Below are 26,070 nucleotides of genomic sequence, written 5' to 3' on the forward strand. Positions count from 1 at the left end.
TTCAACTCTATCTTTAGACACTGGGAGCTTTTTGTTGAGGTCCAGATTAATATGGATGTCAAATTTTAATTCATCACCTGACTCAAGGCTGAACTTGTTATGTTGCCATGAGGTTGTGCCAGTTGGAAGGTTCTCAGTCATGTTGGGGAGATCAGTCTGTGCAGCCGTGCTAATTCCAGTCAGTTGGTTGTGCAGGTAGTTTTGTAGCAAATTATTAATCATAGGCATATTTGAGCTCACATTATACCAAATGAGAGCCACTAAACACAACCCTAGCAAATAAGGAGTGATGTGTGGGTGTACTCCTGATGCTTCTAATGAAGGCGGATTGTCATTGTTTTCATTGTCATCATCCGGTGCATCATTGCTTGGTCGGGCCATCTTCTTTAACTATCTATCTATATATATAATTCTCTTCTGGGAGCCGTTAGAAAACAAGCTGCAAGCGCCTCCTTGCAGTCCCCTCTCTTTCTCTCTATCACTATCACTACCACCCCACCCCACCCCCACATTGTCTGGTGATCTGTGGTCACGCTAAATGTTAGTGGGGGGGTTAGTGTTTTAAAGCAAATATTTTCAGTGGCAGCATTGGTACTGTTGAATTCACAAATTATGAATTACTGAAAAGTAGAAAATAAAACAACTAAATAGCGGCGTATGATACCCAGCGGGTCGGCTCGAATTATAATATAATACAATATGTTAAAATGAAGGGAATGATATTGTAAAGAAAACTCCAAAGATGTAATTAAATACATGTACAGAACTGTATTAATCAGTGCAATGGTTTGCCCTACTTTTGATCACAATTCGTCAATCGTTTTAATATGTTGTAAGCAGAATAGCATTTATTTTACAAGAATTACCAAATCGGTTGTGTTTTTTTTGGTCATGAATATTGTGTTTTGCGCTTTTTTGTTTTGTGTTTGTTGTGTGCGATGTGTAATTTTGAGTTCTGTTATATTCTGTACTAGCCGTCCTGGCCAGGCCCTGCTCTGGCTTCTGTGAAAAACCTTTCTGTTAAAGACCATTACCTGTGTGTTTAGTAATCATCATAAACCCGGCATTGCCCACCCAAACCACAACCAACCAAAACAACAAAACGCAAACATAACGCTAACACAATTACAAATACAAACGAAAACAAAAACCTAACAACAAACCCAACCACAATCACAAACACCAATACAAACACAAAGAAAAAACAAACAAAAAAGCAAACGAAAACAAAAACCTAACAACAAACCCAACCACAACCACAAACACCAATACGAACACAAAGAAAAAAACAAACGAAAAAGCAAACGAAAACAAACCAAATACAAACGCAAAACCAACCACAAACACAAACCCAAAGAAAAAAAACACAAACGAAAAAGCAAACGAAAACAAACCAAATCCAAATGCAAAACCAACCACAAACACAAATACAAACCCAAAGAAAAAAACACAAACGAAAATGAAAAAAGAAAGAACAAAAACGAACCAAATCAAAACGCAACCACTAACGCAAACCCAACCTAAACACAAAGAAAACACTAAATGCGAACATAAACGCAAAGTGCTCACAGTCTAGCCCGGGGCAGAATCGCCTGTTTCAGCTTAATAATCGACTTTAGTACCCCAACTTATTCACTTATTCATAGTCTTTTGCACTCACTTAAACGAACGTAGGTGCCAAACCAAACCAAATGAACAATTATATACTCCAAGCTTATTCGTAAAATACCTACAACATTTGCACTTGATCAATCCCCGCTAATTATGTAATTATTTTTTTCCCCAACACCAAAACAAAGTAATAAAAAGTAAATGTTTTATAAAGGGAAGTAATTGTTTCCCTAATTTATCAAAGGGAAGTAAGTGCTAAAGGACTAAATATAAATAATTTTCAGACATAATTAGAATTTTTGTTATTTTTTAAAAATTGTGTTTAATGAACATGCCGACAATTATTACTATCAGTTTGAAAAATGAAAATTATTTCAAAACACTTTCAATAGTAATTTTTTAACTCATAAATTTAGACTATGAGCACGATAATAGTCTAACACTTAAATTAATAGAAGTATGTCAACGACAAACTTATTACATGTTACATACAGTATTGAGCTTTATATATTAGATTTCAAAATAAATACTAATTTTTTTTCTAGCATTATATATATATACTGTGCCTTATCTGGACTTGCCACCCCTAACCCTACTTTAAAATCCTGCATATGTCTTTAGGGTAAAGGGCCCTTGTCTTTTATGTTCACTGGCCTCACACTGATCAATTTTGTTACTGCCGAGCAGTCAATTAAAATGTTTTTAGATGAGTACATAAGATGGATAGGCCTAGCTGTATAGAGCTAACCTGTAAGTCTCGAGTTCAAATCGCGGTTCAAGGCAGTAGAGTGTCTCTAAGTCCAACCAGCTCTGATAGGTACCTAACTCATGTTAGTGTAAATAAAGGCAGATGGGCATAGGGCTGACCACACTATTCCTTCATATGCCCAGGTCACAGAAACAAGTGAACTCTACTTCACTTGCCCCGTAGACCGTCAGGTTTACTTTTTTACATAATAAAACATTGAAACCTTAAAATAACGCACTTATGTTAAGTGCATTAAAATTATGATAGTCGAAAAAAAAGTTTCTTTTGACTCAGTAGTAATAGATTTGGTTACTCATAATATTATTTAAACACTTGGGTACGAGTGTATTGAAAACATGAATTATTTTCTGCTTTTCAATAACCAGGAATACTAAAAGTATAATAAAAATAGCACATTTTGAAAGCATTCAGCACCATATTAATTTTCCATTAATATAATTCTTAAATCTAAACCCCCAAAATGTCTAGATTAGTTTTCTATTTCTTTATTAATACCTGATACTAGCTTACCAAATCATTAGTTCTATACTAGAGTTATCTGCCCCCTTGATATACAATCTCTGCTCTAAGATATTTATAAAATCATTTGTGTATACACTATACTGGCTGTTTCCTAAGTAGCTGGACACAGAATGACTAAATGCAATGCAGAGCAGTGGGACTAATTTGACTGTTCACTTCCCATACTACTGGACCTTGAGGGTCATAAATGACATAACAAAATTAACTTGAATCATTTACTTATCAGTGATCTAAGAACAGTAATCCATTGCATATTCCCTGCCAAGGGATTAGTTTGAGTTAAAATAATAGTTGAATAGTTGTTTAAAAGCAAGTGGAAGTTCGAGGGTTTTATTGTCATTAAGGGGAAATTCAGCCTTTAAAAAACTATAGTCTATTTTAATTTATAGAATCGCATTATTTCATATATGCCCCTAGCATTCTCTGTAGACTTACACTTTTTTCTATACAGTGTTGAAAAAAAAAAAAAAATTTCATTTGGTCAGAAATTCCTGTTTGTCAAAGTGTTGAAACAAATTTGGTCAGAAATTCCTGTTTGTCAACAATTGAAATAAACCAGTTTTGCCTGTTAAAATGGTTTCCTCATAATAATTAGAATTTATAGATCTATCTAGACTGCTATAAACAGAGGTAGTTTATACCTAGATTGTAGATGTGAGTATTAATAAAGTTTACTAAAATTGGCTTAAAATTAACCCCATTGTTGTACGCCTTGGCCTTGCAGGTTATGTAGACCCGACCTAGATTTAGAGATCTATTACTACTGTGCTCTAATGAGTAATAGTAGGCTACTAGATTATCTACTACTATTCTGAATTAGGCCCTAGATTCTAGATCGGTATCTTTTTACTAGATCTAATGACGGCCAACGCAACGAAATTTATGTATTGGTTGGCATTACTTCACTTTTAGAATTGACCTATGAAAATAAATGAAAACGACAGTTTACCTCTTGACTTTACACAGTCAACAAACAAGAAGTTACGACAGTTACGTTACGTCACTGTTCCAGGTTTAAAAAAAAATTTAACCGTTTTTAACGCATATAGATCTAAATTGTTTTCATTCAAATGCAAATGTTGTGCTTTATTTCATCCCAAAATGTATGATAAAGCGTTATTAATATAAAACAAGGAAGCCTAATTTTTTAATCTATTTTCTGGGCTTATGCCGAGGTCAACAAAAAATAATACTAGGTCTTATATATATTGCTTAATATGGCTTATATCAATCCTGACAGATTTGTTTTCTTATTTACAAGAGTTCACAGTTTAACACATACTAGTTTTATTTCTTTGTAATAGCACAGTCAGTATCTGTCGTTCTCTAGACACGTGTGGAGGTAGAGAGAGGAGGGGGGGGGGTCAAACGTGTGGTCACTTAAATTATATGGGCTTGGTAGGGATTTATCATAGGGCTACTTCATGATGAACACATTTTTAAAGTAAATATGAACATCTTTTTATGTAATAAGTAAAAATATTTAAAGATTTGGATATGTAGGGCTAATAGTTTGCGTGTGCTGTTCGTTAATTGGTTACAACAGCTGAGCAGTTGACTGCTACACGTTAATTCTGGTTAGTTTTTCGTCACATGATTTTTACCGCAGTCACTGCTATCTCGCTACACGGTGTGTAGCATGGCGCGAACAGATTTAAAAATAAGTGATACGGACGTCTATAGACCAAGAGACGGATCGATGCTGCACACGACTATGCACACTATTTATATTTGGGTCTAGCACGACAGCCAGGGGAAACAACGCAATTTATTTTAGGGGGGAAAATTCAACCTATTCTGGTTATATCCCCTTAACGGGAAAAATGTTGTCGTTTTGTTGGAAATAATTGTGTGCGTTTAATAGAAATTGTTAACAGAGAACAAAAGTTAACCTATCGAAATATTGTTGCTGGTTTTGGTATTTAAGAGCATTAATTTGATCTTGCATGAGTAGCATGGAATGTTCAGTGATCATGTTCAAAAATCATATTCTTGCAATTAGTTTATCGACACGGTGTTTTCTGTCGGTAGGGATAAACATGGGGTTACAGCAGAGGCGTAGCGAGGGGGGGGGGGGTTCATATGTCCCCGGGCGCCGACATTAGGGGGCGCCAAAATGGGTTGAAAAAAAATTAAAAGCTCATTTTTGCTGCAGTTTTGCGTTATAAATATAAAAATATATGGGGGGGGGGGGGGCATCAAATTGAAAGTGTGTCCCCAGGCGCCGGGAAGGGTCGCTACGCCTCTGGGTTGCAGGTTAGGGGGGGGGGGGGCGGAAATGCGGAAATGGCGAAACGCCAAGTTTTATTTCTCACGTTTTTTCTTCCGGGAAAGGGGTGCGGGACGACGACACTGGTTAAGGTGTGTATTTTCAATTAAATTATTTTTATTAATTTTCCTGGGGTGGGAGTGACGGGGTAGAAATGTGACGTGGAGTACATTCTGTATTTATTTTAAAAAAAAACACACGCTGAAACCATTTTTTTTTGTTTTGTTTTGTTAGAATGATGTTTAAATAAAATGGAATGATGTTTGTGCGAAGTAGAATAATGTTTGTGCGAAGTAGAATAATGTTTGTGCGAAGTAGAATAATGTTTGTGCGAAGTAGAATGTTTGTATAAAGTTGATTGTGTTAAGTAGAATGATCTTTGTGTAAAGTTGAATGTCTGTGTGTAGTAGAATGTTTGTTAAAATAAAAAGATGTTTGAGGAAAGTTCAACGAGGTTTTTGTAAAGTACAGGATAAATAAAAATGATAGTTGCAGTGAGGTTAATGCAATTAGTAATAAAACAGATATTGTTAGTTACCTCACAAGGTAACTGTCTTTAACTTTTGAGGTAACTAACACTTCCGTTTTATTAATAATTGTAAAATACAATGATGTTTGTGTATAGTTGAATGATGTTTGTGTAAAGTACAATTATGCTTGCATAAACTGTATTAAGCAGCTTACCTGAATTGATACAAAACTTCCAACGATTAATCCAAGCCTCGTTCCCAAAGTAAAAAAAAAAAATCCTACAATTTCAAAAAAAAAGTTTAAACTTCCTCGTGAACGTATTTTTAATTCAAACAATTTTGGGGGGAAACAAAACAATCCCAACAACCAAATTAGAAAAGTCCTCACACTTTCAATTTAGGGAACATACCCGCAAAACGATGACGTCACGCAGAGAGGGACACACACACACACACACACACACGGTAGCCAGGTAGCTGACCTGGATTTGACAAACGTTTCGGTGTTTGGTGAGGCCGGCTGTACGTCACATCCGGTGACAATACCGGCTGTGTTGCGGTGAGCACACGCGAGGAGGGGGGAGGGGTGACATTGATACCTGAGCGGAGGTCAAGGTCGAGTGCACAGGTGTTCCTACAATGTCGACGTACTCAGCTGGTCCACGAGCGTGTTGGGGATTGATTGGTGAGTGGATAGTTGTCGGCCCCTGTTGGTCAAGTAAGTTGGGTTTTTTTTGTGGTTTATCAATGCCCGGACTACGAACCCAACGCTGTGATTCGGACTTCGAACGTCATATCGACATATATGGCGATTCCGGCTGAGAAGGTCCTGTCGGTCCTACACTATGATTAAGTTGATTCGCACCTCGAACGCCCCGTTGACCCACACATTGGCTCAGGTTACGAACGACATATGGCCCTAACAGTGAATGCCATGTGGACCCTACACCATGATTGGGGTGATTCGGACTTCGAATCCCCCCCCCCTCCATTGATAGACCCATTGGCTCATGTTACGAACACCCAGTGATCCGGATTACGAACGCTGGGTCACCACCCGATGACTCCCGCTACGAACACACTGATGGACCAACATCAAGCTCCGGATTACGAACTCTTGGTCGACCAAAAGATTCTCGCTTACGAACGCCCGGTCACCTCACACCGTGATTCAGACTACGAACGCCTGGACTCGACACCGTGATTCGGACTACGAACGATCAGTAGACCGACACAGTGAATCTCGTCACGAATGGCGATTCGGATTATGAATCGCATCGTTTTCCCAAATTGTAAAAGCACATTTTTTTTTTAAATAAATAGTATTACAAAGTGTAACCATTCTTCTAACCAAATTTAAACTACCAACAAAGAAAGTCTGGTCGAGCTTTAGATCGTGCGACTGCTAACCCGAAAGTCTCAAGTTCGGATCTGTAGGATTTGCTTGAGTCCACCCAGCTCTGATGGGTAACTGGTTAATTTTGGGAAAAGTAATTTCGCCAGATTATCCTTTGACATGCTGAGCTCACAGAAACAGGTGAACTCTACCTCATCTTCCCTATTGACCGGAATGATAGAAAAAAGTTTTTAAAAAACTAGTAACTAAAAAAAATGTAAACAAATAATCCGAAATAAAATGGGACGGAGTGGCCTAGCGGTAGAGAGCTAAACTGCCAACGCGTAAGTCTCAATTTCGAATCCGGGTTCATGTCAGTAGAACGTCCCAGCTGGGCATAGTGCTGACCACACTATCCCTTCATATGCCAAGGTCGCTGAAACAGATAAACTCTACTTCATCTGCCCCGTGTGTCTTTGGCACGAACGGGAAATGATGACGAATCTTAAATAAAATGTCTGCATGTATCTATTTATAACGAATCCAATGTGTATCTACCCTATCAGATAACGACATTGATTACGTACGTATCGGATAATGAACTTTGACCTCATCTAAGTTCATTATCCCCACGGTATTTGTACGCTTCTCACCGGCGACGTTACATAAAACCCCATGTCACTGTTATCGAAATATCTGGAGAAGAAAAGAATCGGCCGGCTTTAAGCTTTGGACCTGATCTAGAGGCGAATACTTGGCGAACGGGGTATCAGATTTCTGGTTGTTCTCAAAGCAGGAAGTCTGAGTGGGAATAAGCAGTAAAGCATTTTAATAGGCTGTATATAGGATAGATGTTATGTTGTTGTATGTATGTATATATATATATATATATATATATATATATATATATATATATATATATATATATATATATATCCTAATATATAATAGCCTATGTGCGCACTTCTCTCTCTCTCTGTCTGTCCGCAAAATATTTTCGACGGATATCACATCAGAATCGGCAGCGATACATCGATACCTTTATACGGACTTTTGTTGAAAATAATATGTTAGATGTTTTAAATGTATAACCACAGTTTTATTTAAAGAAGAAAAATAAAAAATAAAGGCGTATTCGAATGTAGAGAAACTGTTTTAATTATGCAACAGGAAAAGCGTTTATAGTTGTGAAAAAGAATGCATAAAACAGTATATATATATATATACTAGACATGCTGCCCAGCTTCGCTTTGGCTTTCGAAAACATTGAGAATTTGAATACAATTAATTCGCCCGAGGGTCGGTCTACGACCTCAGGAGTTATGAAGAGGTTCCTACGTGGACATTTTTTTTTCGATTTATAGCTCATATAAGGCGCCGGTCAGTCGAGGTCAGTTTTGACCCCCTCATCGTAGACTTTTCGGCCAACCGGCCCCCATGTTCTGTCGCCCCAAGGCAAGATCCTGCCAAATTTGAAGCGCCTGCGGCGCCGGGAAGTGCCCTGTCGGGCACCCGACAACTTTGCTTTATATATTATAGAGATTAGCAAATTGCATAGATAAACAAAGATTACAATAAAGTAATTAAGGCATGAAATACTTTAGTAAAGAAATGTATTATTTGAATAGATTCTAGATCTAGGTAGGGTCTACATCTGTGTAAGTCTAGTTTTTCCTTAGATCTAGATGATCTAGATCTAGAATCCTAATAGAATTTTTTTTTTAAGTTTAGCCCGAGCAAAATTGTATTGTATAAATGTTCTAGCGTACGTAGATCTAAATAAAATTTGAATGAAATTGTTCATTTCTTTTTATTCTAAAAACGGCAGATGACGTCATTAGTTAATGTATAAACATTAATGACGTCACTGTTTTATGCATTCTTTTTCACAACTATAAACGCTTTTCCTGTTGCATAATTAAAACAGTTTCTCTACATTCGAATACGCCTTTATTTTTTATTTTTCTTCTTTAAATAAAACTGTGGTTATACATTTAAAACATCTAACATATTATTTTCAACAAAAGTCCGTATAAAGGTATCGATGTATCGCTGCCGATTCTGATGTGATATCCGTCGAAAATATTTTGCGGACAGACAGAGAGAGAGAGAAGTGCGCACATAGGCTATTATATATTAGGATATATATATATATATATATATATATATATATATATATATATATATATATATATATATATATATATATATATATATATATATATATATATACATACATACAACAACATAACATCTATCCTATATACAGCCTATTAAAATGCTTTACTGCTTATTCCCACTCAGACTTCCTGCTTTGAGAACAACCAGAAATCTGATACCCCGTTCGCCAAGTATTCGCCTCTAGATCAGGTCCAAAGCTTAAAGCCGGCCGATTCTTTTCTTCTCCAGATATTTCGATAACAGTGACATGGGGTTTTATGTAACGTCGCCGGTGAGAAGCGTACAAATACCGTGGGGATAATGAACTTAGATGAGGTCAAAGTTCATTATCCGATACGTACGTAATCAATGTCGTTATCTGATAGGGTAGATACACATTGGATTCGTTATAAATAGATACATGCAGACATTTTATTTAAGATTCGTCATCATTTCCCGTTCGTGCCAAAGACACACGGGGCAGATGAAGTAGAGTTTATCTGTTTCAGCGACCTTGGCATATGAAGGGATAGTGTGGTCAGCACTATGCCCAGCTGGGACGTTCTACTGACATGAACCCGGATTCGAAATTGAGACTTACGCGTTGGCAGTTTAGCTCTCTACCGCTAGGCCACTCCGTCCCATTTTATTTCGGATTATTTGTTTACATTTTTTTTAGTTACTAGTTTTTTAAAAACTTTTTTCTATCATTCCGGTCAATAGGGAAGATGAGGTAGAGTTCACCTGTTTCTGTGAGCTCAGCATGTCAAAGGATAATCTGGCGAAATTACTTTTCCCAAAATTAACCAGTTACCCATCAGAGCTGGGTGGACTCAAGCAAATCCTACAGATCCGAACTTGAGACTTTCGGGTTAGCAGTCGCACGCTCTAAAGCTCGACCAGACTTTCTTTGTTGGTAGTTTAAATTTGGTTAGAAGAATGGTTACACTTTGTAATACTATTTATTTAAAAAAAAATGTGCTTTTACAATTTGGGAAAACGATGCGATTCATAATCCGAATCGCCATTCGTGACGAGATTCACTGTGTCGGTCTACTGATCGTTCGTTATCCGAATCACGGCGTCGAGTCCAGGCGTTCGTAGTCTGAATCACGGTGTGAGGTGACCGGGCGTTCGTAAGCGAGAATCTTTTGGTCGACCAAGAGTTCGTAATCCGGAGCTTGATGTTGGTCCATCAGTGTGTTCGTAGCGGGAGTCATCGGGTGGTGACCCAGCGTTCGTAATCCGGATCACTGGGTGTTCGTAACATGAGCCAATGGGTCTATCAATGGGGGGGGGGGGGGGATTCGAAGTCCGAATCACCCCAATCATGGTGTAGGGTCCACATGGCATTCACTGTTAGGACCATATGTCGTTCGTAACCTGAGCCAATGTGTGGGTCAACGGGGCGTTCGAGGTACGAATCAACTTAATCATAGTGTAGGACCGACAGGACCTTCTCAGCCGGAATCGCCATATATGTCGATATGACGTTCGAAGTCCGAATCACAGCGTTGGGTTCGTAGTCTGGGCATTGATAAACCACAAAAAAAAAAAACCAACTCACTTGACCAACAGGGGCCTATCCACTCACCAATCAATCCCCAACACGCTCGTGGACCAGCTGAGTACGTCGACATTGTAGGAACACCTGTGCACTCGACCTTGACCTCCGCTCAGGTATCAATGTCACCCCTCCCCCCTCCTCGCGTGTGCTCACCGCAACACAGCCGGTATTGTCACCGGATGTGACGTACAGCCGGCCTCACCAAACACCGAAACGTTTGTCAAATCCAGGTCAGCTACCTGGCTACCGTGTGTGTGTGTGTGTGTGTGTCCCTCTCTGCGTGACGTCATCGTTTTGCGGGTATGTTCCCTAAATTGAAAGTGTGAGGACTTTTCTAATTTGGTTGTTGGGATTGTTTTGTTTCCCCCCGAAAGTGTTTGAATTAAAAACATTTTCACGAGGAAGTTTAAACTTTTTTTTTTTAAATTGTAGGATTTTTTTTTTACTTTGGGAACGAGGCTTGGATTAATCGAGGCTTGGATTAATCGTTGGAAGTTTTGTATCAATTCAGGTAAGCTTAATACAGTTTATGCAAGCATAATTGTACTTTACACAAACATCATTCAACTAATCACAAACATCATTGTATTTTACAATTATTAATAAAACGGAAGTGTTAGTTACCTCAAAAGTTAAAGACAGTTACCTTGTGAGGTAACTAACAATATCTGTTTTATTACTAATTGCATTAACCTCACTGCAACTATCATTTTTATTTATCCTGTACTTTACAAAAACCTCGTTGAACTTTCCTCAAACATCTTTTTATTTTAACAAACATTCTACTACACACAGACATTCAACTTTACACAAAGATCATTCTACTTAACACAATCAACTTTATACAAACATTCTACTTCGCACAAACATTATTCTACTTCGCACAAACATTATTCTACTTCGCACAAACATTATTCTACTTCGCACAAACATCATTCCATTTTATTTAAACATCATTCTAACAAAACAAAACAAAAAAAAAATGGTTTCAGCGTGTGTTTTTTTTTAAATAAATACAGAATGTACTCCACGTCACATTTCTACCCCGTCACTCCCACCCCAGGAAAATTAATAAAAATAATTTAATTGAAAATACACACCTTAACCAGTGTCGTCGTCCCGCACCCCTTTCCCGGAAGAAAAAACGTGAGAAATAAAACTTGGCGTTTCGCCATTTCCGCATTTCCGCCCCCCCCCCTAACCTGCAACCCAGAGGCGTAGCGACCCTTCCCGGCGCCTGGGGACACACTTTCAATTTGATGCCCCCCCCCCCCCCATATATTTTTATATTTATAACGCAAAACTGCAGCAAAAATGAGCTTTTAATTTTTTTTCAACCCAATTTGGCGCCCCCTAATGTCGGCGCCCGGGGACATATGAACCCCCCCCCCCCTCGCTACGCCTCTGCTGTAACCCCATGTTTATCCCTACCGACAGAAAACACCGTGTCGATAAACTAATTGCAAGAATATGATTTTTGAACATGATCACTGAACATTCCATGCTACTCATGCAAGATCAAATTAATGCTCTTAAATACCAAAACCAGCAACAATATTTCGATAGGTTAACTTTTGTTCTCTGTTAACAATTTCTATTAAACGCACACAATTATTTCCAACAAAACGACAACATTTTTCCCGTTAAGGGGATATAACCAGAATAGGTTGAATTTTCCCCCCTAAAATAAATTGCGTTGTTTCCCCTGGCTGTCGTGCTAGACCCAAATATAAATAGTGTGCATAGTCGTGTGCAGCATCGATCCGTCTCTTGGTCTATAGACGCCCGTATCACTTATTTTTAAATCTGTTCGCGCCATGCTACACACCGTGTAGCGAGATAGCAGTGACTGCGGTAAAAATCATGTGACGAAAAACTAACCAGAATTAACGTGTAGCAGTCAACTGCTCAGCTGTTGTAACCAATTAACGAACAGCACACGCAAACTATTAGCCCTACATATCCAAATCTTTAAATATTTTTACTTATTACATAAAAAGATGTTCATATTTACTTTAAAAATGTGTTCATCATGAAGTAGCCCTATGATAAATCCCTACCAAGCCCATATAATTTAAGTGACCACACGTTTGACACCCCCCCCTCCTCTCTCTACCTCCACACGTGTCTAGAGAACGACAGATACTGACTGTGCTATTACAAAGAAATAAAACTAGTATGTGTTAAACTGTGAACTCTTGTAAATAAGAAAACAAATCTGTCAGGATTGATATAAGCCATATTAAGCAATATATATAAGACCTAGTATTATTTTTTTGTTGACCTCGGCATAAGCCCAGAAAATAGATTAAAAAATTAGGCTTCCTTGTTTTATATTAATAACGCTTTATCATACATTTTGGGATGAAATAAAGCACAACATTTGCATTTGAATGAAAACAATTTAGATCTATATGCGTTAAAAACGGTTAAATTTTTTTTTAAACCTGGAACAGTGACGTAACGTAACTGTCGTAACTTCTTGTTTGTTGACTGTGTAAAGTCAAGAGGTAAACTGTCGTTTTCATTTATTTTCATAGGTCAATTCTAAAAGTGAAGTAATGCCAACCAATACATAAATTTCGTTGCGTTGGCCGTCATTAGATCTAGTAAAAAGATACCGATCTAGAATCTAGGGCCTAATTCAGAATAGTAGTAGATAATCTAGTAGCCTACTATTACTCATTAGAGCACAGTAGTAATAGATCTCTAAATCTAGGTCGGGTCTACATAACCTGCAAGGCCAAGGCGTACAACAATGGGGTTAATTTTAAGCCAATTTTAGTAAACTTTATTAATACTCACATCTACAATCTAGGTATAAACTACCTCTGTTTATAGCAGTCTAGATAGATCTATAAATTCTAATTATTATGAGGAAACCATTTTAACAGGCAAAACTGGTTTATTTCAATTGTTGACAAACAGGAATTTCTGACCAAATTTGTTTCAACACTTTGACAAACAGGAATTTCTGACCAAATGAAATTTTTTTTTTTTTTTCAACACTGTATAGAAAAAAGTGTAAGTCTACAGAGAATGCTAGGGGCATATATGAAATAATGCGATTCTATAAATTAAAATAGACTATAGTTTTTTAAAGGCTGAATTTCCCCTTAATGACAATAAAACCCTCGAACTTCCACTTGCTTTTAAACAACTATTCAACTATTATTTTAACTCAAACTAATCCCTTGGCAGGGAATATGCAATGGATTACTGTTCTTAGATCACTGATAAGTAAATGATTCAAGTTAATTTTGTTATGTCATTTATGACCCTCAAGGTCCAGTAGTATGGGAAGTGAACAGTCAAATTAGTCCCACTGCTCTGCATTGCATTTAGTCATTCTGTGTCCAGCTACTTAGGAAACAGCCAGTATAGTGTATACACAAATGATTTTATAAATATCTTAGAGCAGAGATTGTATATCAAGGGGGCAGATAACTCTAGTATAGAACTAATGATTTGGTAAGCTAGTATCAGGTATTAATAAAGAAATAGAAAACTAATCTAGACATTTTGGGGGTTTAGATTTAAGAATTATATTAATGGAAAATTAATATGGTGCTGAATGCTTTCAAAATGTGCTATTTTTATTATACTTTTAGTATTCCTGGTTATTGAAAAGCAGAAAATAATTCATGTTTTCAATACACTCGTACCCAAGTGTTTAAATAATATTATGAGTAACCAAATCTATTACTACTGAGTCAAAAGAAACTTTTTTTTCGACTATCATAATTTTAATGCACTTAACATAAGTGCGTTATTTTAAGGTTTCAATGTTTTATTATGTAAAAAAGTAAACCTGACGGTCTACGGGGCAAGTGAAGTAGAGTTCACTTGTTTCTGTGACCTGGGCATATGAAGGAATAGTGTGGTCAGCCCTATGCCCATCTGCCTTTATTTACACTAACATGAGTTAGGTACCTATCAGAGCTGGTTGGACTTAGAGACACTCTACTGCCTTGAACCGCGATTTGAACTCGAGACTTACAGGTTAGCTCTATACAGCTAGGCCTATCCATCTTATGTACTCATCTAAAAACATTTTAATTGACTGCTCGGCAGTAACAAAATTGATCAGTGTGCGGCCAGTGAACATAAAAGACAAGGGCCCTTTACCCTAAAGACATATGCAGGATTTTAAAGTAGGGTTAGGGGTGGCAAGTCCAGATAAGGCACAATATATATATATAATGCTAGAAAAAAAATTAGTATTTATTTTGAAATCTAATATATAAAGCTCAATACTGTATGTAACATGTAATAAGTTTGTCGTTGACATACTTCTATTAATTTAAGTGTTAGACTATTATCGTGCTCATAGTCTAAATTTATGAGTTAAAAAATTACTATTGAAAGTGTTGTGAAATAATTTTCATTTTTCAAACTGATAGTAATAATTGTCGGCATGTTCATTAAACACAATTTTTTAAAAATAACAAAAATTCTAATTATGTCTGAAAATTATTTATATTTAGTCCTTTAGCACTTACTTCCCTTTGATAAATTAGGGAAACAATTACTTCCCTTTATAAAACATTTACTTTTTATTACTTTGTTTTGGTGTTGGGGAAAAAAATAATTACATAATTAGCGGGGATTGATCAAGTGCAAATGTTGTAGGTATTTTACGAATAAGCTTGGAGTATATAATTGTTCATTTGGTTTGGTTTGGCACCTACGTTCGTTTAAGTGAGTGCAAAAGACTATGAATAAGTGAATAAGTTGGGGTACTAAAGTCGATTATTAAGCTGAAACAGGCGATTCTGCCCCGGGCTAGACTGTGAGCACTTTGCGTTTATGTTCGCATTTAGTGTTTTCTTTGTGTTTAGGTTGGGTTTGCGTTAGTGGTTGCGTTTTGATTTGGTTCGTTTTTGTTCTTTCTTTTTTCATTTTCGTTTGTGTTTTTTTCTTTGGGTTTGTATTTGTGTTTGTGGTTGGTTTTGCATTTGGATTTGGTTTGTTTTCGTTTGCTTTTTCGTTTGTGTTTTTTTTCTTTGGGTTTGTGTTTGTGGTTGGTTTTGCGTTTGTATTTGGTTTGTTTTCGTTTGCTTTTTCGTTTTTTTTTTTCTTTGTGTTCGTATTGGTGTTTGTGGTTGTGGTTGGGTTTGTTGTTAGGTTTTTGTTTTCGTTTGCTTTTTTGTTTGTTTTTTCTTTGTGTTTGTATTGGTGTTTGTGATTGTGGTTGGGTTTGTTGTTAGGTTTTTGTTTTCGTTTGTATTTGTAATTGTGTTAGCGTTATGTTTGCGTTTTGTTGTTTTGGTTGGTTGTGGTTTGGGTGGGCAATGCCGGGTTTATGATGATTACTAAACACACAGGTAATGGTCTTTAACAGAAAGGTTTTTCACAGAAGCCAGAGCAGGGCCTGGCCAGGACGGCTAGTACAGAATATAACAGAACTCAAAATTACACATCGCACACAACAAACACAAAACAAAAAAGCGCAAAACACAATATTCATGACCAAAAAAAACACAACCGATTTGGTAATTCTTGTAAAATAAATGCTATTCTGCTTACAACATATTAAAACGATTGACGAATTGTGATCAAAAGTAGGGCAAACCATTGCACTGATTAATACAGTTCTGTACATGTATTTAATTACATCTTTGGAGTTTTCTTTACAATATCATTCCCTTCATTTTAACATATTGTATTATATTATAATTCGAGCCGACCCGCTGGGTATCATACGCCGCTATTTAGTTGTTTTATTTTCTACTTTTCAGTAATTCATAATTTGTGAATTCAACAGTACCAATGCTGCCACTGAAAATATTTGCTTTAAAACACTAACCCCCCCACTAACATTTAGCGTGACCACAGATCACCAGACAATGTGGGGGTGGGGTGGGGTGGTAGTGATAGTGATAGAGAGAAAGAGAGGGGACTGCAAGGAGGCGCTTGCAGCTTGTTTTCTAACGGCTCCCAGAAGAGAATTATATATATAGATAGATAGTTAAAGAAGATGGCCCGACCAAGCAATGATGCACCGGATGATGACAATGAAAACAATGACAATCCGCCTTCATTAGAAGCATCAGGAGTACACCCACACATCACTCCTTATTTGCTAGTGTTGTGTTTGGTGGCTCTCATTTGGTATAATGTGAGCTCAAATATGCCTATGATTAATAATTTGCTACAAAACAACCTGCACAACCAACTGACTGGAATTAGCACGGCTGCACAGACTGATCTCCCCAACATGACTGAGAACCTTCCAACTGGCACAACCTCATGGCAACATAACAAGGTCAGCCTTGAGTCAGATGATGAATTAAAATTTGACATCCATATCAATCTGGACCTCAACAAAAAGCTCCCAGTGTCTAAAGATAGGGTTGAAACCAAGAAATCAAAAATGAGGTTAAAGGTGAAAAGTGATGTATCAATCAACTTCAACAACAGAGTGGAAACCAGTGTACCCCAAGACCTAATGGAAGAACCAGGTGAAGTTTCAAACAACTTTAACAACAGTCAGGAAACCAGCAACCCACAAAAAGTATGCAGTGAACCCCAACACCTAATGGATGAACCAGGTGATGTATCAAACAACTTTAACAACAGCCAGGAAACCAGTGAACCCCAAGACCTAATGGAAGAACCAGTAAGTCAAGTGATTTGTTTAATCAATAATAACATAAATTATATTTTCTGATTTCCATTATTTAATTTGAATTTAAGTAAACAAATTCTCCTTTCTAAAATTGACTGAAAATGTTTTGAAAATTATTTTTTTATCTTTAACATTTTCTTATGTGAAAACTTGAAATTTTTGTATTTATTGAGCTTAGATCAAAATGGTTCTCTGAACATGCTTTGCATGGTAAAATAAATAAAAACCTCTATCACTTCCAGGTGAAACAGGAAACTGGTGATGAAACAGCTACTGAAGTTCACTCATCAGGTAGAATTTTCTCTTAATTTCTTATGCTTACTGTATTTTGATTTATTCCTTATAAGTATAATGATTATTCCAAAATAAACCAAACATAGAGACTTTGTTGTTTAATGGTGACACAAGCACTCCCAATGGAGAACAACAGCAAGTCAGACAGCTAATCACTGAAAAACTTTGTTTTTAACAATTCTTGTGTCTGTATAATGTTGGCATTAAATGCCTACTCTCAAAAACTAAATAATTTACCCACATTTAATGCAACAGTTGTGTGGGTAGGAATGAGAAAGGGTAAAGAGCAAATAGAATACTTTTATATAGTTTAATAGCAACAGTTAACCTAAAATCAAACTATGGGTAAGGCTATCAAGTTAGTGCTTGGATTTTGCTCCTATTTGGATACATACAGATTTTATCTTTTACAAATTTTTATTTAAAATAAGTAAAGTTATTTTAAAATTTAAACATTCCTTTTTTTTTTCATTCAACCTGTACCATGTGTACAGTATAAATATATAGACATCAACATATATACATCACTAATTCTTGATTCTTTAATTTTCATAAGGCCCAGAAATGTCAACCCCACCAAATATGCCTGTGGCACAAGTGGCAGAGAAAAAAGAGGAGCAAGAACCTGTAGATAGGAAAGAAAAAAGTGGGTTTCATTATGGTGTGATGGCAAATTAATATATGAAATTCACATGGACCTTTCCCTTACTATGGGGCTAACTGAGCTGGTTCTGGATAAAGTATTTTGATCAACTTTTCTATATATTTTATATTATATATCAACACATTTTTCATTAAAGTATGTGAAATAACCACTTACATTCAGTTTTAAAAGTAACAAAATAATAATTTTTTATGTTAACAGACCTTCCCTTTCCCCCCCCCCCCCCACCCCCAACACACACTCATGTAATTCTGAATCATCCCCTTCCCCTGGGAGTGTGATATTATAACCATTGGACAAACATAATAATTAACATACATTTTTTAATCTTTTAAGGTAGAACAAGTACTTCCAGTGGAGAGCCTCAGCAAGATTCTGTCACAACTAGTGAGACATTGTTTTGTTCTTCAAACCTGAACTTTAGATTTTATTCAGCTTGTTAATCTTTGTATATAGTACAATTATATATTCATACATCAATCCATGCATATAACTGATTACTTATGCTCAAATATGTTTTAAATCATAGGCCAAGAAATGCCACCCCCACCAAATGTGCCAATGTTACCGGAGGCAGAGAAAAGAGAAGAGCTAGAGACTGTAGATCGAAAAGAAAACAGTAGGTTTTTTGTTTTGCTGTTTAGTAAATATATCAGGTGTACAAGGTGGTAAAGTCATGGGATAAAAAAATAAACTACAATGTTGACATGATGACAGACTGGAGTCCATCATTTTAAAAAGTAAAACTGATATGGTAACAGAAGGAGAGACTTAGGTTAGAGTAAATGGTTGGCTATAAAATCAGCCATGTAGTAATTGGTTACGATGGTTAAGATGAATAAATAATTCCTTGGAATTAAAACACAAGGCCATCGTAGGGCGCATCAATAATCATTTTAAAAAAATAAGTCAACGAAAGTGTTAATCAAGATAATGTAAAATTTTATTTTAATGTGATAGTTGTCATTGGTAGGTCTAGTGTAAAAAGATGTACTGGCTGCGTTTTGTACATATTCAACTAACCATTATAACATTTTCAAAAAAATATAGAGCCCTCCAGAGAACAAGATCATCCTCCTGGTTAGATGGAAAATATTGGAAAAAAGTTACTTCAAAAGAAAGATTTCGATTTTGTTTGACTTCATATTAAAACAAGCTATCAAAAATATGAGTATGGTATCAAGGGTATTGTATTTGCTGTTTTAATTACTTTTTATAGTTCAATATTTTTACACTTGTGTGTGCTAGTTTTTAACACATAAAAAATATAATTTATTTTTTAAAATAGTAAATTACCATAATTTTTAGCGCAATTTCCATTCTGGAGAATTGCGTTTATTAACTCGTCTTTTCTGGGAATGGATGGATGGATGGATGTGTGTCCGCAGCTTTAAGTCGTATCTCCTCCTCAACTAAGCAATATCGAGGACTAGTTCCAAAGCAAATATGTTAAGCAAGTTACCAGGATGAACATAGGCCAAAAAAATTCCGGGCTTCTTTCATGGATATCCAGGAAAAGCCAAAAAACCTCGAAAAAATGCAGTTTTTGGCCCATATCTCGGCAACCAGACCACTTAGCGACTTGAAACATGTACCAATCGATTCCTGCCATAATTTAGAACAATATTGCCGAAGAAAGTTTTCAAAAATATCCTTTCGTTCGGTCACAAAATTTTTTTTTAATTAATTAAAATTTGGACCGAATTAGTAGGCATTTTATCCAACCACACCACACGCGTCATCACGTTCAATAGCTGCGCCATCACGTTCAATGGCTGCGACATCACGTTCGGTAGCTAGGCGCGCAATGGTTTTTAGTCATGTTACTCTATTGTAAATAAAACATGTAAAATACTGAAAAAAAAATTAATAAAAAACGTTTTAATAACTAACCAATGGTTTTACTAACCCTGCTCTTGATTTACGCCACGACAGAGCTATTTTTATATAACATAAGGAAATTGCGCTAAAATTGTCACTAGACTTTTTTTAATTACTTGTTTTAGTTTCTAGTTACCAAAATTAGAGATTTTGTTAGTTTTATACTTTTGTTTAAAGTAATACTATTGGTACTTAGCTTAATTGATTTTTCTTCTTTCTGATCAAACTTTTGCAGCCTTAAGACTGATTTTAAAAAAACTACTTTAAATGAACAATAGATGTATGACTTAATATTTTAAAAAAAATGTAATGAACAAATTTGTTATGCTAGTAGCATTAAGATTTTTTTTTTAAGCCATGCATTGTAATTAAAGTATTTTTGGTATAAACGCTGTTGCACAAACAATATAACACAGATACCATATGTCAAGAAAACCTGGATCATTAAAAATTGATCATACTTTTGGTAACTAAAATTTGAAAAAATTAGTTTCTGTTGGTTCCCATTTTTTTTTTTAAATTCTAACTAGACAAAAAGTCTGAATAAAGAGACAAAAGGGACTTCTTTTATTTTTAAATTATGGACTTCTCTAGTAAATGTACCTTAGATTGGTGTATTTTTTAAATTTTTTTTTTTTTTTTAAAGTTTTTAATTTTAAAAATCAATTTTGATATGCATAAAAATAGTAAAAAAATGTGTATTTCTCTTGCAATTTTACTGTTATAATGTTTGAAATTGAAGGTGCATAATCAAATTGATGTGTTTAAATATTTTTTAGAACACTTTATTTAGTCCATCAACTTACACCAAGCTCAAAATGTATGTAGATATTTTAGTTTTTGTAAAAAAAAATTGCTTTAATAAATTAGATGTGAAAAAATGTGTTGGCATCTTATTTTGTCTCAAAGTAGGGATCTCCCCATCCATTATACTTACACTTCACTAAATAAGATTAAATGTGAGTCCTTTGTCATGCTATAAAGAAGCTATATGCTATAAAGAAACTATCACTATAGGCCTACATCAGTTTACTAGTGAGTTGGCTATAGCATGTGATACATTGAATTAAAATGTTAACTATTGACTGATGATTGACAGGTGTGAACATTTCTAATTTTAGAAAAATTCATTTAAATTCAAGTCTTTAAAAATGCTATTGGGAATCTGCAGACTTCTATTAAGATAAATGTGTATGTCTGGATATAATATAATATGTCCATTTGACCTGCTTATGGGATGGAGTGGTCTAGCGGTAGAGAGCTGGACTGCTAACCCACAAGTCGAGTTCGAATCCGGGTTCAAGTCAGTAGACCATCCCTGAGTCCACACTATCTCTTCATATACCAAGGTCACAGAAACAAGTGAACTCTACTTCACTTGCCCCATAGACCGTCAGGTTTGAATGGGAAACCTTACTTATTAGACCTGCTTCTCTAATTTGTAAAGTATTTCTTTTCAGTAATACTGATGGGGATTTCCTCCAACATAACAATTTATGCACCTTATGGGTAGTTGTCTCATGACTTGAGCCTGTTTTTCTGTCAAGATTAGATGCACAGACTTTTACTTTGGCTACCCAAACCGCTCATTTCGACGTATATATATATATATATATATATATATATACGTCGAAATGAGCGGTTTCCGGTAACCGGAAACAGTACTTTATTTCCAGTTTCTTAAAAAAGCCATCACAATTTGATAATCGTATCCCCTATAAGACAGCATATACTGAGAAATTTTTGCCCCTATGTGTTTTCTCAATTGGAAAACAAGCAAATCTTTCACAAACGTGTCTGCCATTTCTCTCGTTGGATACCACTGTAAGTGCTATCCGAACACCTACCGTTACATATAGATTTACAAGGAACCTTTAGGGAAACTCAATCCTGCTTTATTACACAATACAAGTTCTGACAATACAATTACAATTCTTTTCTGGTATATATATATATATATATATATATATATATATATATATATATATATATATATATATATATATATAATTTAAAAATATTTATATTATCAGGGAAGGGGAGGTCGTGGTTGCAGAAAAGCTAAATAATTGTAAGGGTTTGTGGTCTATTGAAATGTTAATAATTGTATTACCGTAAACGACAGAGGGGAGAGCATTTGATTGTTAATCTACAACAGACAGCTACATGAAAGTTACTGATAAACGTCCGTATGTTAAAATCCAACACACATAATTTCTCACTAAATTAGCTGAACTGACATTAATGGAGGAATTACAATCAGAAATACGTTGACTAATGCTCAGAAATCCATACACTAATACACACAGAAATTCAACCATTATGCATAACCAGATGCCGCAAGTGAAATAAAAGTAGGAGTTACCTCCCCGTTGAGAAGGTTTATCTATGTGGCTTATTGTTTGGCTTGTTTATTTTATGTCTAATGGGATGTTTAATTAAATCATTAATGCGTGCGGCGGTGATGAACGTGGTTTATATTTCACAACAGAAGTTTGAGTGTGGTTGTATTGGGTCGATGTTTGCAATCAGTTTATCGACACGGTGTTTTCTGTCGGTAGGGATAAACATGGGGTTACAGCAGAGGCGTAGCGAGGGGGGGGGCCGGGGGGGAGGGTACATATGTCCCCGGGCGCCGACCTTAGGGGGCGCCAAAATGGGTTGAAAAAAATTAAAAGCTCATTTTAGCTGCAGTTTTGCGTTATAAATATCAAAATATATGGGGGGGGGGGGCATCAAATTGAAAGTGTGTCCCCAGGCGGCGGGAAGGGTCGCTACGCCTCTGGGTTGCAGGTGGGGGGGGGGGGGCGGAAATGACGAAACGCCAAGTTTTATTTCTGACGTTTTTTCTTCCGGGAAAGGGGTGCGGGACGACGACACTGGTTAAGGTGTGTATTTTCAATTAAATTATTTTTATTAATTTTCCTGGGGTGGGAGTGACGGAGTAGAAATGTGACGTGGAGTACATTCTGTATTAATTTTAAAAAAAATACACGCTGAAACCATTTTTTTTTGTTTTGTTAGAATGATGTTTAAATAAAATGGAATGATGTTTGTGCGAAGTAGAATAATGTTTGTGTAAAGTTGATTGTGTTAAGTATCACACGTTGATCATACAAACCCCCTCCCCTCGAAATTGCATTTTTTTTGTCTTTTTTTTAAAAAAAACATTTATTACTCTATCAAATATTATCTGTACTTGGTAAATATTGCATATATTTATACATTTCTATTACAGTTCTTAAAAACTAGGCATGCTGCCCAGCTTCGCTTAGGCTTTCGAAAACATTGAGAATTTGAATGCTTAATTAATTCGCCCGAAGGTCGGTCTACGACCTCAAGAGTTATGAAGAGGTTCCTCCGTGGACATTTTTTTTCGATTTATAGCTCATATAAGGTACCGGTCAGTCGAGGTCAGTTTTGACCCCCACATCGTAGACTTTTCGGCCAACCGGCCCCCGTGTTCTGTCGCACCAAGGCAAGATCATGCCAGATTTGAAGCGCCTGCGGCGCCGGGAAGTGCCCTATCGGACACCCGACAATCTAGATCTAGAGCTAGATTTCTAAAAGAATTTTTTTTTTAAGTTTAGCCCGAGCATAATAAAAAAGAATACATTAACCAAGCTGACTTGCTGTGTCTCGAACCCGCACCACCTGCGTGGTTTAATGTACACTAACATCTCCGCTATTTAGGCACCTTATAAAATACGGAGAATGAAACACGTATTTTAAAATCTTAACTTACGCGAATATGCCTATTCTTTCAAATTAATTTTTTATCCCAAATTAGCCAGTTCATAACAAAGATTTTGTATAAAATAAATAAGTCTTGAAATAGTTTAGTCCTAATATAGAAATTTATTTTTGGAATTGATTTTAGAGAAGTTAGAGTCTAAATCTAGATCTTAGCGTCTACGTCTAGATCTAGTTATTGCGTAGATTTAGATTTAGTCTAGATCTAGAATCTCTAGATCTAGAATCCAAATACATAAAATAAATTTTATGAGTTTAGGCCGGAAAAATTGTATTGTATACATTTCATAGTGTACGTAGATCTAAATCAAATTTGAATGAAATAGTTCATTTCTTTTCATTCTAAACACGGCAGATGACGTCATTAGTTAATGTATAAGCAATAGTGACGTCACAGTTTTATGCGTTCTTTTTCACATATATTAATGCTTTTCCGGTTGCATAAATAATACTGTTTCTCTATATTCGAATACGCCTTTATTTTTTATTTTTCTTCTTTAAATAATTTTGTGGTTATACATTTAAAACATCTAACATATTTTTTTCAACAAAAGTCCGTAAAAAGTTCTCGATATATCGCTGCCGATTCTGACGTGATGTCCGGCGAAAATTTTTTGCGGACAGAGAAAGAGAGAGAGAGAGAGAGAGATGTGCGAACGTGGGGATTTATATATTAGGATAGCCTTTCTTATCACACGCTGTTGGGTGTGGTGACCATTCTTAGTCTTACCCACTCAGGTTGTTCTTTACGTTACTGATTGGGGGGGGGGTGGACAATGGAGACGCTACTCCCTTGTGGTCCCATATATGTAGATGTGTTACTGGCCTCTTAACAGCAAAATTATGCTTAAAAATATTTTAAACATTTCATAGAAAAAGGCTTTAAATGTTTTAATTGATGTGCTTTCAGGTGAATCATCAAAATATGTATAGCTGATCGGAAAAATAAAAAGAAAAAATGGACAGCTCAAGAAGCCTGGAATTGTTTAGTACCAATGAAATATTCCGTGACATTAAGAAGTAATGAGACTTAGCAGGATGTGACTGCAGCAGTACACTAGATGGTTGCAGAAGTGGAAACTACATACACCAGTAAGTGCAGTTTTTAAACACACAGTCAGCTGATTCACTGAAACATACATTTGTACTTTTGTTGCAATAGCTGTTTTGCTTTACTACATGACAGAGGCGTAGCGACCCTTCCCGGCGCCCGGGGACAAAGTTTCAATTTGGCGCCCCCCATCGGGAGCAAATTTTCAATTTGCACCCCCCTCAAACTAGTTATAATGCAAAAGTGCAGCTAAAATGACATTTTAATTTGTTTTTACAACCCATTTTGGCGCCCCCTAAGGTCGGCGCCCGGGGACATATGTACACCCCTGCCCCCCCCCCCCCCCCATCGCTACGCCTCTGCTACATGAGCTATGGATATAATGAGCTTTCACTATACTTCAAGCTATGGATATAAATGAGCTTTCACTATACTTGATTCACAGTTGTAAAGCCCAACTACCATGACTGTCCTACAGGAGACTTGCAAGGATCTCATCCACTGGCTAAAGCAGCTGATGTTGTTCAGAGGGTTGTCATAAAGATGTTTGGTGCAAACAGGAAGGAAGGAGTAGGCACATTTAGTTTGGTCCTTCTCTTGTTGCCATAGGAAACGGCCATCATTGTCTTGTGTCCCAGTTATGTCATTTATAGATAGTCTTGTCTGTCATAAGTCTAAGTCAGCTGTGTAAAACTTCTGTTTTGCCCTAAGTTGTCAAACAGAATAAACAAATGAAATTGTTTAAAGACTTTGTTGTCAATCTTTCTGTTGCAAAGTGTTGTGTTTGAATACTAGAAGGTCAATGTACCAAAAGGTCAGCAGCTCATTGTCAGCAGCTCATTGATAATGGTAGTATAAATAATCATATAAATATGATTGGGTCATAACTATCCATTTGAAGGACAAAGGTGTAAAACCATGTCTCTAAACCTGAAAGATTCAAAGCCCAATGGGATAAAAAGGTCTAGGATTGTATGGAAAAAATGTATACAACCTGAAAGAAGTTAAGTTTTGGTACAGGAAATTTAAATATTTGTTTTTAGTAATCAGATGCAATGAGTAGTTTTTTCTTTTTTTAAATTCTGAAGTTTT

General features: G+C 36.2%; 1 protein-coding gene and 1 long non-coding RNA gene across 3 annotated transcripts; both read left to right on the top strand.

Moving 5' to 3' along the window:
- On the top strand, window positions 1-25,717 carry LOC131929024 (uncharacterized). Of its 2 annotated transcripts, none has more exons than XR_009383877.1 (3): window positions 1-195; window positions 24,838-25,019; window positions 25,424-25,717. It is a non-coding gene; the product is annotated as an uncharacterized LOC131929024 (long non-coding RNA). The 2 variants fall into 2 exon arrangements; XR_009383879.1 differs by lacking the exon at window positions 1-195 and adding an exon at window positions 3,440-3,556.
- Window positions 17,190-19,430, top strand: LOC131929012 (uncharacterized). Its single transcript, XM_059285208.1, has 6 exons — window positions 17,190-17,326; window positions 17,578-17,626; window positions 18,186-18,275; window positions 18,630-18,680; window positions 18,823-18,912; window positions 19,344-19,430. Exons 1-6 carry the CDS (start codon window positions 17,246-17,248, stop codon window positions 19,376-19,378), a joined length of 396 nt encoding a protein of 131 aa, XP_059141191.1. The 5' UTR covers window positions 17,190-17,245; the 3' UTR covers window positions 19,379-19,430.
- Window positions 25,718-26,070: the final 353 nt, after the last annotated feature.

This window comes from Physella acuta, unplaced genomic scaffold (assembly GCF_028476545.2).
Source record: "Physella acuta isolate Inbredline_101_S28 unplaced genomic scaffold, ASM2847654v3 ptg000093l, whole genome shotgun sequence".
Taxonomy (NCBI): Eukaryota; Metazoa; Mollusca; class Gastropoda; family Physidae; genus Physella; species Physella acuta.

Bases quoted from the DNA above. Each gene is read 5' to 3' on its own strand.
- LOC131929012 (XM_059285208.1), top strand. From the start codon at position 17,246: ATGGATGAACCAGGTGATGTATCAAACAACTTTAACAACAGCCAGGAA. The intron at 17,627-18,185 runs GTAGAATTTTCT...AATTTTCATAAG, and splicing joins TACTGAAGTTCACTCATCAG to GCCCAGAAATGTCAACCCCA. The intron at 18,276-18,629 runs GTGGGTTTCATT...TAATCTTTTAAG, and splicing joins TGTAGATAGGAAAGAAAAAA to GTAGAACAAGTACTTCCAGT.